Source organism: Amblyomma mixtum, chromosome 1 (genome assembly GCF_055824585.1).
Source record: "Amblyomma mixtum isolate Tamu chromosome 1, ASM5582458v1, whole genome shotgun sequence".
Taxonomy (NCBI): domain Eukaryota; kingdom Metazoa; phylum Arthropoda; class Arachnida; order Ixodida; family Ixodidae; genus Amblyomma; species Amblyomma mixtum.
In genome coordinates, this window is record NC_143012.1 from 37,167,954 (window position 1) to 37,182,192 (window position 14,239).

The 14,239-nt window shown below is 51.6% G+C and overlaps 1 protein-coding gene across 5 annotated transcripts in view; it reads right to left on the bottom strand.

The window, feature by feature from the left end:
• Positions 1–14,239, bottom strand: part of LOC149366037 (1-phosphatidylinositol 4,5-bisphosphate phosphodiesterase delta-1-like) — a 106,077-nt gene that overhangs the window by 12,630 nt on the left and 79,208 nt on the right. For all 5 annotated transcript variants that reach the window (XM_089547848.1, XM_089547862.1, XM_089547854.1 and 2 more), the window contains exons 2-9: positions 12,064–12,234; positions 8,887–9,163; positions 6,876–7,005; positions 6,034–6,149; positions 5,889–5,958; positions 2,667–2,754; positions 2,431–2,548; positions 2,220–2,305 (exon numbers count right to left, since the gene is read on the bottom strand). In XM_089547848.1, coding sequence (XP_089403974.1) covers positions 2,220–2,305; positions 2,431–2,548; positions 2,667–2,754; positions 5,889–5,958; positions 6,034–6,149; positions 6,876–7,005; positions 8,887–9,163; positions 12,064–12,234 — 1,056 coding nt within the window. The remainder of the gene's footprint in view (positions 1–2,219; positions 2,306–2,430; positions 2,549–2,666; positions 2,755–5,888; positions 5,959–6,033; positions 6,150–6,875; positions 7,006–8,886; positions 9,164–12,063; positions 12,235–14,239) is intronic.

Below are 14,239 nucleotides of genomic sequence, written 5' to 3' on the forward strand. Positions count from 1 at the left end.
CTCCCTTGTCTCCCCTTAAACGGTCCGCGTTCGACGGCGCCGCGTTGACGGAGCCCCCAGCGGCGGCAAAGCCACTGAAGGGGTACAATGGTACAAAGACGCCGGCGGGAGGGAAAGCCAGCCCAATTAGGCTGCCTGGCCGTACAAGGACACAGGAGAGGCTGACAACCCGACAAGAGAAGAAAGCTGCCGACGGGAGACAAACGACATCCCAACGAGGGAGGTCGGCAGGGGAGGCTGACAACCCGACAAGAGAAGAAAGCTGCCGGCGGGAGACAAACGACATCCCAACGAGGGAGGTCGGGGATGCCGCAGGCGCCGCCGTGGAAAGGAGGAAGAAGGAAACAATCCAGCCTGGAGATCGGGCGTGGCCGGCGGAGCACATATAGCTGGCCAGTGCGGACGAAAAGCACGCTCAGGACGACATCGTACACAAAAAGGGTCCTTCAGCGCCGAAGCCGGACGGCGCGCAGCTTCTGCCAGCAACCGACGGATCGCAACTCCGGAGCCCCTCCATCGCCCCCATGACGGCGTCGCCACGTAAGCACGGACACCCCAGCCTCTGATGTACAATGTATAATTATTGATTACATCATTTTGTTTAAACTGAGCCATACGGTGTCTTCTTGCCTCTCCGTCCCGTGTGGACCTGCGCATTATGTGGGGTCGTCACACCACGCTGCGTGTGCATATGGCCCGCTGCGTCTCTTAGACAGGGTTGCCAAAGTCGTCGAAACTAACCCCCCTATTTTGTACCCCAACCACCTCATTGCGAGCGCACTCTGTGTCTAGGGTGCCATGCATGCGTGGTAGCATGGTTAAAACCATTTGGCAGTGCGTTTGGTGTGTTTGACGGTATCGATGTCCCGCCGGTTTCAAGGGGCCAAGCGCAAGGAAACAACCTAAGCAGCACAGGTAATCGGCCAACATTGGAAATGGATGGTTTTACAATGACCCTTTGTAGGGCCGATCTTAGCCAATATATTTCCAACATTTGGTAGATCAGCTGTGCTGCTTGTGAAGAGCGCGAAACACTTTTCTTTGACGAGAAGGCGGCCGTCCCCAAAGCAGTTGCATAGGGTGCGAAGAAGGGCAACCTTCGGTCCGGTGTACACATTTTCCCAACTCTGCCTTACGGTGAAATTTTGCAGCCATCGAACTCGTGCGTCGTGCGGGGAAGCCAACCAAAACGGGTACTCGCGACGAAATCGCCGCCGCGCGCCCTTTTTATTATAGCAGCCCGTATCGGCTGCAGGGCCCAGAAAACGAAACTATATTCTGAATAGGTCTCTCCCTGACCTCTAGGCTAGTATTCCTCAAAGACTCGTCTTCTAGACGCTGAAGCCTATGCGGGCTGCGGAAGAAAGCAGGCGCCCGTTAACAAGGCTGCCATATTCGTTTGGTGTAGGTATATTCGACCGCATGGCGGCGCTCCGTGCGCGTGTCGAAGGTTGCTGCAACGTGCAGGGTCGCCCAATATGAAAGGGAATACGGGAGCGAGTGCCCTTCGCGCTTCGCGAAGGCACTGCCGCCGGGAGCCGGCGAGAATGGGCGCATGCGCAGAAAGAGCAGCCGGCCCTGCTTACTGCGCATGCGCATCTGCAGCCGATCCTCGCCAGCTCTCAGCGGCAGCACTTCGCGAAGTGCGGCGCCCCCGAGCTCCCCTGTTCCCTTTTATATTGAGCGACCCTGTACATCGGCGGTAGACTAAACGCCTACTAAGGTGTCCTCGGCGTACACGGTGGCATGTACACCCGCTGGCATGCGATGGAAGAGACAAAGGTCGAGTACGGCTATAACGAAGAAATCATGGGGCCACTTCGACTTCTTTATAACTTGATGATTGTGAATCTTTATGGCGCAAAGGCTTCCGAGGCCAAACAGCGCCATGGCACAAGGTGTTATCCGTCTTCTCAAGGTGAGGTTAGAGATCCATTTCCCAAGCATTTACCCTAAAGATGCCGACAGGCCAGGAGAAAGGTTGTACCCACTGCATCACCGGTGGGTACCCGGCGGCACTGGGGATCGAACCCGCACCTTCCGCATGCGAGGCGGATGCTGAAGCTTAGTAGGCCACCGCTGCAGTCTTACTGACGTAAAATATAAGCCAGCGCTAGATATAACCAAGTCTTTTCTTTGTGGGTATCGCCATGTATAAAACATAGACTATGGTTGCGGGGCGTCATGGAAATGTCTAGCACAAAGAAAATTCAACTTACGCTCCAAGCAGCGACACCCCTTCTTCAGGGCCCTGATGTAACCTTCGACGCTGCTGCTTCCGACCAGCTGACCCTGGACGAGGTACCTGCGAGTCAGATGTTACTTAAACGCACTAGACCACGGACAGAAACAGAGGAAACATGCATGGGGGCACTATTCGATAGTAGCAGAGGCAGTCAAGCGGTCGACTAAGTGGAGACGGTGTCTTACGTGTTGTGGGATGAGGCGATGAAGTAGTGATTGAGCGGCTGGTTCATGTCCTGACAGACCTCCCTATGTCGGGTGTCGAAGATGTCGTGTTCCTCGGAGAGAAGCATCTCGCGAAAACCTGAACGGGGAGTAGTCAGATTACTCCTGCAGTACTTTTTTCAATTTTTTTTTTGTTTACAGTACACCAGCTTATTTGGGTACTGATGCATGTAGAATGAGAGGCAAGCACAACGTACCCGAAATTCCAAGATAGCCTTGCGGGTGCTCCTTGTCTTTCTCGTACTTTTCAACGATCCTTTTGCAGTCGGCGAGAGACACATTCATCTGCGCGAAGGAAAAAAGAGGGGAATTTAAAAAAAAATGCACCACGGACAACTGATTGCATTAAGTGCTGGCAATGTGATAGCATTAGAAGCTGTTGATGCCTTTCCCGGAAGTGACGTTACTTCCAGTCTGGAGACGCCACTTCCCTATAGCCAACGAGAGTGCTCGAGCCTGGTGACGCCACTTCCCTCCAGCCAATGGGAGTGAGATGGGAGGTATGGTGACGCCACTTCTTTCCAGCCAATGGGAGTACTCCGCTCCGTTGACAACACTTCCCATCAGCCAATGGGAGTGCTCGGGCCTGGTGACATCACTTCCCTCCAGCCAATGGGAGTGCTCCGGTCTGGTGACGCCACTTACCTCCAGCCAATGGGAGTTCTCTGGCCTGGGGATGTCACTTCGCTCCAACCAATGGGAGAGCTCGGGCCTGGGGCCACCACTTCCCTACAGCCAATGGAAGTGATCCGGCCTGGTGACGTCACTTGTGGGGACGCCTTCGTCCCCTGCGTTCACTTTCCCGCACTGCACCCCACTGTTGTTAGCTGCCCCCGAAAAGCACTCCGTTTAGTTTGGTTACTCTAGCTAACAGGGGGGGGAGGGCGCTCGCGTCGCAGCGACAGCAGCGCCACGGATGGCGTGTTTGGCCGCTCGCGCGCGGGGGAAGGCTAGGTTTCTTCTGCTCGGCATCGGAAGCGTGTTGGACGTTCACGCGCAAAGCTCCGCTCTTGGCCGCGGGCGTCCTCGTGTGGAAACGTCTTCCCCTCAGCTCGTTCCGTCGGGCCTCGGAGTTTATCCCTTTGCCCTACCGTGGGCGGACGTTCGCTCGTAGCCGTGCTGGTGAGTCGGACATCCTAGATTCCTCAGTGTATTTTGTTGCTAGCTGGCGTTATTGTTGTTATAGCAATAAATGCCTTGTTTGTGTCAGCCAGTGTGTCGTTCCTTTGTTCCCGCAGAGCAAGGCCCGCCGTGGTCGGCGTGCGCTCAGTAGCGTACGCGACCACGGGGTGGGGTCCGCGCGGTTTTGAACTGGCTCCGCCGCGCTTAAACGGGGAGAACATATTTATCTCTCCCCATTTAAACCCCATATCTGGCGCCCAACGTGGGGCCTGCTCTTGGAACATTGGACGACAGTCTGTTCGGTTCGAGGAACGCTCTTTGTCCGGACTTGACAAGTGCTAGGCCTAGAGTGAATTTTGATCGCTAGGACCTGCGGCATGCTTTCTTGAGTGCGAGGTGTATTGCGCTGCAGCATGTTTGAACTTTTCGACATGCTCAATATGTTTTTTTGTGAAGTTTTCTTCCTGGAATTTCTTCAAGAACCACTTGGTCCGCATCGAGGGAGCGCGAGGCCTAGCGCCCGCGTAGTTGCCGAGCCCGAAGCGAGTGAGTACGGAAGCCGCGTGGGTGGTCCGAGTTTTCTGTATATATTTTCTTGCTGTCTCTTTTTTGACTCTGGGAGTCGCGGCTCTGGGAGCCGGGTGGCCTGGGGCCACGGGTGCCGTTACGAGCTCGCTGGTATTGCAGCTCGGCACCGGGCGTTCCGACACCGTCCGATACGGTGGGCGCCGATCACTTAGCAGCTGCTTCGTGCAGTGAGCGGGGAGGACCACCCCACAACGCTGACGTCTCCTCGCGGCTGCGCGCACGAAACCCGTTTCGGGTCTTTCTTTTGTTGGGGGTCGTCGACCTTCACAGTGGTAGTGAGGCCTAAGGCTATTCATAGCTGCCTGCACCTTGTCAAAAGTGACACGACCACCGGACCGTGGTATTGAGAGGGGGCGCACTTTGCTGGCCCACCCGTTTTTTTTAACCTCGCATGAACCGAGCATTCTCGTTCAACTCAAGAAAGGGCTTTGTTCACTCGAACTTTGCGTTGCACAGCCGCCCGACACGTTTTGCTAGCGAGTTGAGCATTGAGCCACGTGGCCCTTGTGTACGCCGTTTCCCCTCCCGTGACCTACGTTAAAGGCATGCGGAGTGTGTTTTGGCAATCTTTCAGATCCAGTGGAGCCACGCCGGCTTGCTGGCGTGTGCACATCGTCTCGCTGCCGCCTGCTGCGACGGAGCGGCCTGTATCCTGTTCGCCGCATCCATCCCGGGCAGCCGTGGCGAGACCAGACAGCAGCCACCTCCGGCTGCTGCTGCCCTGGCGACTACTGCGGAATCTTGGCCTGTAGTGGTCAACCGGCCCTCCTCTTCGCGGGCCTGCGGGCACATAGCCCCCGGGCCATGCGAGTCGTCCCAGCGGAGACCTTCACGCCGCTTTCGGAATACCGCGGAAGACTGCGTGCACCCTGTCGGCGTGACCTCCGCTGCACGACCTGCCTCAAGTGCATGAAGACCAGGAGACTCCTCCATAGCATGTAACTTGCAGGCGCGTGGGTCTATTTAAGGTTGGGGGGATGTGGGGACGCCTTCGTCCCCTGCGTTCACTTTCCCGCACTGCACCCCACTGTTGTTAGCTGCCCCCGAAAAGCACTCCGTTTAGTTTGGTTACTCTAGCTAACAGGGGGGAGGGCGCTCGCGTCGCAGCGACAGCAGCGCCACGGATGGCGTGTTTGGCCGCTCGCGCGCGGGGGAAGGCTAGGTCTCTTCTGCTCGGCATCGGGAAGCGTGTTGGACGTTCACGCGCAAAGCTCCGCTCTTGGCCGCGGGCGTCCTCGTGTGGAAACGTCTTCCCCTCAGCTCGTTCCGTCGGGCCTCGGAGTTTATCCCTTTGCCCTACCGTGGGCGGACGTTCGCTCGTAGCCGTGCTGGTGAGTCGGACATCCTCGATTCCTCAGTGTATTTTGTTGCTAGCTGGCGTTATTGTTGTTATAGCAATAAATGCCTTGTTTGTGTCAGCCAGTGTGTCGTTCCTTTGTTCCCGCAGAGCAAGGCCCGCCGTGGTCGGCGTGCGCTCAGTAGCGTACGCGACCACGGGGTGGGGTCCGCGCGGTTTTGAACTGGCTCCGCCGCGCTTAAACGGGGAGAACATATTTATCTCTCCCCATTTAAACCCCATACACTTTCCTCCAGCCAATCAGCGAATTTAGCTTCCGACGATACTTTTTTTTGTCGATGGGGCTTCTAATGCTATCGCATTAAAAATTTGTCGCCCACCATGAAGGCTTCCTTGAAGCCTTTGTACTTACCTTCTGTTCTTGCGTTAGAAACTTGTGCAGTTGCTCTGGGCCCATCACGTTCATGGTATGGCCAGCGTACCTAGGTCGCGATAAAAGATGATTTCGTTTATCAGTCTTTCAAGTAAAATAGTGGGAAAAGACGAAACGGACTCACGTTTTAAAGACGGCGTCGATATCAGGCCGAGAGAGGAGGCTGTGATAGAAGGCGATGAATTCCTCTCGATCTAACACGTCTTCACCGTCCACTTTATGCTTCTTGAAATTGGCTGCCTGTAACCGGGATAAACGGCAAAACATTTGAAAGCTGCACACAACTGATCAGCGCAGGTAGCAACTATATAAATCGCTCTCTAATGTGAGTGCGCAATGCGCTTCCAAATGTAAAAATAATACAGCTTAGCCAACAGTTACGGATGTTATGAAAGTTAAGGAATAGGTACGGTAGTTATGCAAGACGATGATCAAAATATTACGCACTCTCCAAATCGTACAGCTCTCTGGTATAAAAGTGAAAAGAAGGAGTTATTTTGTCGTTGTGATTTATTAAACAGGTTCATTTATGCCCAGTCCCTGATTCGAGAACAGCCAAATTCCGAATATAACTATTAAGACTTTTTTGCATTCAGTGAGCGCCGACAATGTACATGGGCCCGCGAAAGTTGTCGGGACGCGAAATAAAAAAAAAAGTTTAATATTGTTTAGCATTCTAAGCCTGTATCCACAAAGTTAATGGCGCGCTCTGCACTTCCCTACGTGACCTGCACAGCGCACCTCTCGCTGTTAGGTTGTCCTTCAAAGTTGCGAGAAAGCTTAACATTTTTTTGTGGATTTTGAGCTCTGAAAACAGCTGCGAAGACATGCAGGCTTTGCTCTTGTGCATGAGTATCTCCAGAATTCGCAATGCCTAAGTGCATGTGCAGGCATGCGCTTGCCCACGCAAGACAGTGATGTGCGCGACGTTGGCCAAACCGGGAGCAGGCGTTGACTGGCGCTCACATTGAACAGGGACCGGCAGTGACTCTTGTCCATGGTGATGTTGAGCTGCTTGAGAAGGCCCTGACACTCCTGGAAGTTGAGGGCACCGCTCTTGTTCACGTCCGCCTTCTGGAACTGGTCCCGCAACCACCTGGCCGAGCAAAGACACGGCTCAGTATAAAGCAGGGAACACATGTGCGACAACTTCGCCGACGCGCCGCACCGATCGTCGCGTGCGATCTGCCATCCCACTGCAAGCAGGGACACACGGAGCGGTGAGCATCGCTGCGCCGCTCTACCCAAGCTCCGCCCACAACCGCTGTCACACTTCGCCGCCGTGCAGCGGTGCCTCAGCGCTGCTTGTGATCGTGTACAAATATCCCAAGAAAATACAAGATTGCCTTGTTATCAGAAAGTCTGCTCGAGCAGCGACAAAGCATGCCTGCTTATGTTGCGAGCTTTCGGCAACGGCACCGCTCGCGGGCGCTCTGGGCGACGAGCTCTGCTACTGCCTGGCTGCCGTGGTCGTCGCTAGGCCTATAGCCTCTTTCGTATCGAAGCCGCAGCGGCCGGCGCTTCGGAAGTCGCCTGAGCTATAATAAAAGGCCTACTCCACACATCGCTCTACTGTCAACAGCATGATCTCACAATAAAGTAATAATATGGTCAATTTCCGCGACGCCTTCGGCAGCGAAGCGAGCGGGCGCCAAGCGAGCCGGCCAGCGGCAGCTGCGAAGCGGTTGTGGAAAGAAGTTTGCTTGTATTGCAGTCGTTACCTTTAGCAGCAGCTCAGTATTGGTCAGCGATCCTCAAAAATGACATATTCTTTCACATTTCTCATCCCAGGGTTTATTATTTAAGTCAAGAACAAACTTTAGCTCGTTTTTATGACACCGGCAGACGGGATGGCTCGGCCCCGAGCGCCCTGAGCATCGCGCTCTACGTCATCATGACGCTGCCGCTCTCTGCGCTCCCATTGGCTCCTGCTTCCCGTCGTTGCGTTTGTCGCATGCGGCTCGTCGTTGGCATCCAGCAGGTTGGACGCATGCGACGAGCTGCGTTCGGTCGTTGCGACGACGGTCGCAACGACGCGCCGCAGCGAATCGCACGCACTTTTCGCACATGTGTCCCCGCCTTAATACGACAAATACGCTGCACGAAATCTGTTTGCCAGTTTCGAAAGCAGTCAACTATGTACCTACGCATGTGGCTTACACTTTATGCGTACATAGGTTGTTAATTTCAGGCTGTCTTTTCAGGTTAACATCCAGATTGCATGTAGCCTTTATATCAGCAGTGGCGGCCTTCCTACCAGAGGGAGAGCTTCTTGAAGATAAAGTACGCCTCCTTCCCACCCTACCCTACCTTATTCTACCATACCCGTATACCCTACCCTACCCTACCCTACCTTGTCTTGTCTTGTCTTGTCCTGTCCTGTCCTGTCTTGTCTTGTCCTGTCTTGTCCTGTCTCGTCTCGTCCTGTCCTGTCCTGTCTTGTCTTGTCTTGCCCTGTCCTGTCTTGCCTTGCCTTGTCCTGTCCTGTCCTATCCTATCCTCGCTTCCTCACACTGTACCACGTTCTGCCCTTGCCGTTACCTTCAGCCTAGTCCTTTCTCCTCCGAGTGAGGTGTCTATGTAACCCCACTCCAATGAAGATAGCGGCTGCCCACACGAGAACGAGTTCTCTCCTCGAAACCCGGTACTCCCTGCCTTCGTTCAATTTCTGCATGCGTGCCCAAGTACTGAACAAGTGAGCAGAAGCACTAGGCCAAGAAAACAGCGAAACTGGCCATTCCGACATGGTAGCATACATCCATTTTAGACAAAACGCGCATACGGTGACCTCACTGTTGCACACCACGTCAGCACCATGCTTGAACAGAAAAATTACTGTGGACATTATCAGCAGGAGAAACCGACCGCAGTATGAAGACACCGAAATCATTTCATCAATCTAGTGTAGTGGTATTCCAGAGTTTCGTAGCTGGCTGTGCACCGGCAGGCACATTCGAGGCGCGCATGCACTACGTACCTCTCGTACTCCTGGTCCCTGCGCGTGTTCTTGCAGTTGGCGACCAGGTGGCTGAGGCCGCGCACCCAGAGGTCGCACTCGTTGGGGCTGCGCGCCACCAGGTCCAGCGTCTCGTGCTTGGGCGACAGGATGAGCGAGAAGCAGCGGTCCTCGTGCATGTCCACGCCGCCGAAGGGCAGGTAGTGCTTGCGCCCGCCGCGCCGGTACTTGCGCTCCACGCCGTTGAACACGTCCGTCTTCCACCCCTTGCGCACCTCCTCCACCTCGAAGATGTCCACTGCAAAGGGCGTCGTCGCATTGCTCATATAACCCCATGCAGAAAGATCTATACCGACGTGTAGCTCCGAGATGTACTGTCGTCAGCTTTATTAAAGGGAACGAGGGAGCGTGTGGCGGATGCTATCGAACCTTACTTGTGGCGACACGCTGCGGTCGCGTTTCGCAGCGTGGTGGAAAGGGTTCTGCTGCCTTGCCTGCTTTCAACAATGGAGGATCGAACATTCCTTGAAACTTCGTTTCTGAAAGCAGCCACAGCGTATCGCAACAAGTAGGGTTCCAGGATATCCGACACACGTGCTCACGTGTTCCCTTTAATAAAGCCGAAGACAGTACGTGGCTCAGTATACAAATGCAAACTTGGCAAACACAAAGTGAACACGTCCCTCTGGAAATTCTCAAGAAATCGGTCTGTACATGAGGAGAACGTGTGTAGCACCACAGTTTATTATACAATAGATAAAGCTTCGCAGCCAACTAGATGAAGGAATGTTGAATGAAGTCAGTAAGGATTTTTCGAAGTTATGCACCGCATCAATTACGTAGGTAGACGAGACACTGGATTAAACAACACGAAATCATTTGGGCGTGCAGCTGAAGAAGTAGGGTAGCTAAATAAAAAAGCTCACATAAAAAAATGGTCATCCATAGCTGTTCTTAGTTCCTAAAAGAGAGAGGTGTATGAAATAAATGCTAGATTTTTTTCGTTATAGTGTTTTTGCCCGTGCATTATGTGCTCTGTATCATTTAAGTATTTCATTGCGTGTTGCTGTTTCGTCCTTCGCTGCAGCTTCGCGAGTATACGTAGAGCCATGTTCCACGTATATTGTCGCATTTTTGACGCACTGTCCCATTTTTATGCGAAACATAAAAACACATTTTGTCACACTGCCGCATTTTTTGTGTGAAACCACTGCCCAGAAGAGATGAAAAAGATCCATAAATAGTCCTCAGCCCTCTACCTCACTGACCATGTTTGCAAGGTGACTTCTTTGTTTCCCTGAATAAAATATCCGACGCACCGGACAAGGTCACGGCACGCCCTTATTGAATATTTCATCCCGGGAGCCGGCAGCGCGATGACGGCAAATTACATACGAGGACGTCAAGCTTTGTTTTTTTTTTACATGAAGAAAAGACAACTCAATGAAAGCGCTGTCTCTCCGTGAAAGAAGAGCACTGATGTCATACGTATGCAAGTATTAGGGCACGTTCACAGTAGCGAGTCGCGAAGACTGTGATGCCTGATGTGGTCGACTGGCGACGGGCAGCGAGCGACATGTAGTGGTGGCACCGCTTATAAAAATGTTCTATAGACTACTTATTAACCTCTCATAAACCCTACTGCCTTGCTATGGCAATTTCGTGTTGTCTGTTCACAGTCTGTAGACTGTCTATAAAAATTCTGCTAAAAGTGTACGGCTATAAATCTATATAGTGCCTACGTACTGTCTACACGATTTCTACTGCCTATAGACTAGTCTATAAAATGTTTCTATATAAAGTCTACAGACTTTATAATCAAAAGTCTATGGACACTCTACAGACTGTCTAAAGAAATTTTTGTAAGGGACAGGCGCGAGCAATCTGCGACTCGCTTTTCGGAACATCACCGCAGTAGGTCACGTGATTCGAGAGTAGCGAGGCGAGCGCCGTCGACTCAACGCGCGCAGCTGTGGCGGAGGCGTGGCGGGTCACGTGGCATGACGTCAGAGCCAAGCCTCCGCTCCTCCTGGTTAGAAGGTCAAATTTCATAGCCACATGACCTTCAGCTTTGTACGGGAGGAGTAGAGCTTTCGCTCCAAAATATGTTTAAACGTGTTGCGCGACCTCTGCAACTCGCCAGAATGAACCCGCCTTTACAGCGATATAGGTGCCAAGTCCAGCAGAGTAAACGGGCAGCGCGCTGCTCTTCCTACAACAAGGCACGCATATTTAATTCCCAACGCTCTTATCATACGGCTAGAAAAAGGAGCAACGGAACCCCTGAGACATTCAAGCAAGAAGTGAGGCGCTATCACCACTTTTTTAGTTTCCTGTGACGACGACGACGATGATGATGATGATAGTGGTGGTGGTAGTGGCGGCTAGACTTCTAGGTTGCCATCAGTACCAGCTGCGCTTCAACAACTTCTCACTTTAGAATGCTACCCCGGCATCTTCACGAATGCACGCGTCATGTTATGGGCGCGTCTAACACGAGCGAATTGGAATCGTGAGTTTGTGAGTTTAAAAGTGGCATTCGTTCAGTGTCAACGTGGTCTTAGAATCTTCACCCCTCGTTGCTGCGTTCGTCCTTAATCTGTGTATCTTTACTTCCAAAGCCACTGAGTGCCCTTTAGGTGAGGAAGCTGAATGGACCCCAAGCAGCTCAGGTTATCGGCCCAATATTGCAAATGGGTGGTCTCACTCTGGTCCTTTGTGGAACCTGCCTCCGCCCAAACGTGTCCATTGTTGGGCCAATTACCTGTTCTGCTTGGAATGCTGTGTAAGGTCAACTATTTTGCTATTACACCGCTTCGCTACATTACAACACGTGCACTGCTGATCACATGCATTGATCTGCGCAGAGACTTCTTTTCAGCATCTGTAAATTGTTGTTGCTGTTCCACATACATACCAACTAGAAATCCATGTCCTACAATGTAGACGGTAAGTAGTAAGAATGGACTAAGCTGTCCTCTAGCGCACTCTCGATTATGAATTGGAATGCGCTAGAGGACAGCTTATTCCCTTTTTACTCCCATATAGGTGCATTTGTGTTCAGAGTGTACATTTGAAATCCTGCGGGCAGCAGAGCCCAGAGCGCACGACTTTGAAATAGGCCGGCAGTTGACGGCGGCCTGTATTTTTTCGATCGCATCATGATTGCTAATAAAACCGGAAGGGAGCAGCACTTACCGAATGGCTTCTTGGCACAGAAGAAGGGCTTCTTGGAGTTTCGGTAGACGAGGTGCAGGTTGTCCAGGTGCAGCTGATAGCGGCGCCGGTAAGACTTGGAGACGGAGCGCACCTTGTGCAGGCGCATGCCCCGGGACAGGTGCTGAAGCACATCCTCGATGGCCGCGGACTCTGCAAGAAATGAGAAAGAAAGGAATGTGTGAGTAAAGCTACCGTGTTTTCTGCACTACAGTACGCAGCTTATAGACAAAAAAAATCGTAGATTATCCGCACGGTATATCATATCTGTCTGCGGGGCACACCTGTAGAAATATGTTTACTTATATATGTTATATATGATACATTAAGCAAGCAAGGGAAGGGAAAAGAGGGGCTCGTTATGACATACATGACGAAAGCCAACAATCACCTACGGCCCTCCACTACGGCGTCTCTCATAGCCTTAGTCGCTTTGGGACGTTAAACCCCATACACCAAACCAAACCAATCACCAAACCAAGAAGCATAGGAGATCTTTTTTTTGTAATTTGTGGTGTTCACGCACAAATAAAAAAATATTGGCAGTGGTTTAGCTCTGGTTAAACCTGGAGGATTTCGAAAGCAACGAGGAGAGAGAGAGAGAGGTGATGAAGAGCGCGCGGCAGCGGCGGCGGCCTCGGCCAGCACGCTAGTTATGCGCCGCTACTGCGCATGCGCAACTGGCGAGCGCGGCGGCGGCACCTCTGAGTCACCCGCGCAGCGATGGCGGCGGCGCGCCAGCTGAGCGCCGTGTGACGTCACTGCTCCTTGCGCATGCGCAGTATGGCCTTTCGTCAGCTCCGCGGAATGGCTCGGCGACTCGCGTAGTGTTGCTTTCGCAACAAAAGACATTCCCTATGCTCCTTGGTTTCGGTGACTATTGGCTTCCGTCATGTATATATGATATATGTTATATATATGTGAAATATATTGTAACACATGCTAGATATATATTTACTGCGCCTGTCATAAGAAGGACACAGTGCGATGAACGATCTTCTCTTCGGAGGCATCGCGAGAGCTTTTCTATACACGCACACGCTTCGCTATCTACCCACTTGCGTGACGAAACTCGCAGCAGGGAAAGTATAATGGAAGTCAGGCGCCTACGATCCGTCGCTAGCATTGGTTTACTTTTAGTTACAAGTAGGGCAAAGATTATTCTTCGAAATCAAAATTCTAGTAAGCACACATAAAAGTAATCAGGTGCTTGATGGCGACGTAAACACAGCGCGAGTCTGACATTATATAAACAAAACAAAAAACTGCGTGACAGTGAGAACCATGTTGGAAGGAATAAGATGAGATGGGCAAGTTTGAAAAAAAAAACACTGTATAGTTCACACAACGCAAAGAAAAAAAAACTTTAAAACACGTGTAATTCGCGGATTGTATGCCGGAAATTGCGGTAATTATTAACAGGCCTCCTAGAGCTCCTTTGAAAGTCAGCAGAGCCTCAGTTCACTTACGCTGATCATCAACATGCACTCGATAAAACCTCATTAGAATTTTCTTGCTGACCAGCAACATTACGCAAACGTGCCGTTTACTATAACAGCGTGTGTCGTTTCTTGCTGAGCTCCATGGCTCAGGGACAGTACCTTCAGTAAATCTAAATACATGTATATGAGCATTTCTGCATTTCGTATCCATTGAAATGCTGATAAAACGGTAATACGTTTAAAACCGGAAATATGTTAGCGTCGTGCAGAAACCCGCGCTCAACGTTTTATTTACTCTGCTGAAATTTGTACATAAATCAACCCCATTTTGCCAATTACAAAAGGTCTGCTAGCATACCGTGCAGGAAAACGAACGTTGAAGTCGCGTCCTTGTCGTTGCGTCCTAAGACGTGGTTTAACCTTTTATTTTCCTCAAAACTGACAATCCCTGACTACCGCGCAACGAACTCAGCCCACCCTAGCGTGCACCTCATAACAACAGTCATCATTATGCCGGAGCTGCATCATCAGACACCAAGTATTTCTTTCAGTCATTTTATTTCAGCCCCATACAGCCATAACACGAAAGTAAGTCATGCAAGACTGGTAGCGATATACAATAATTATTTGTTTGCGCAACTTTAAAGTGTACCATCAGAAGCGACACGGAAGCATGAACTTTATTTATTTTATTTTATTTATTTTTTTTGTATAAC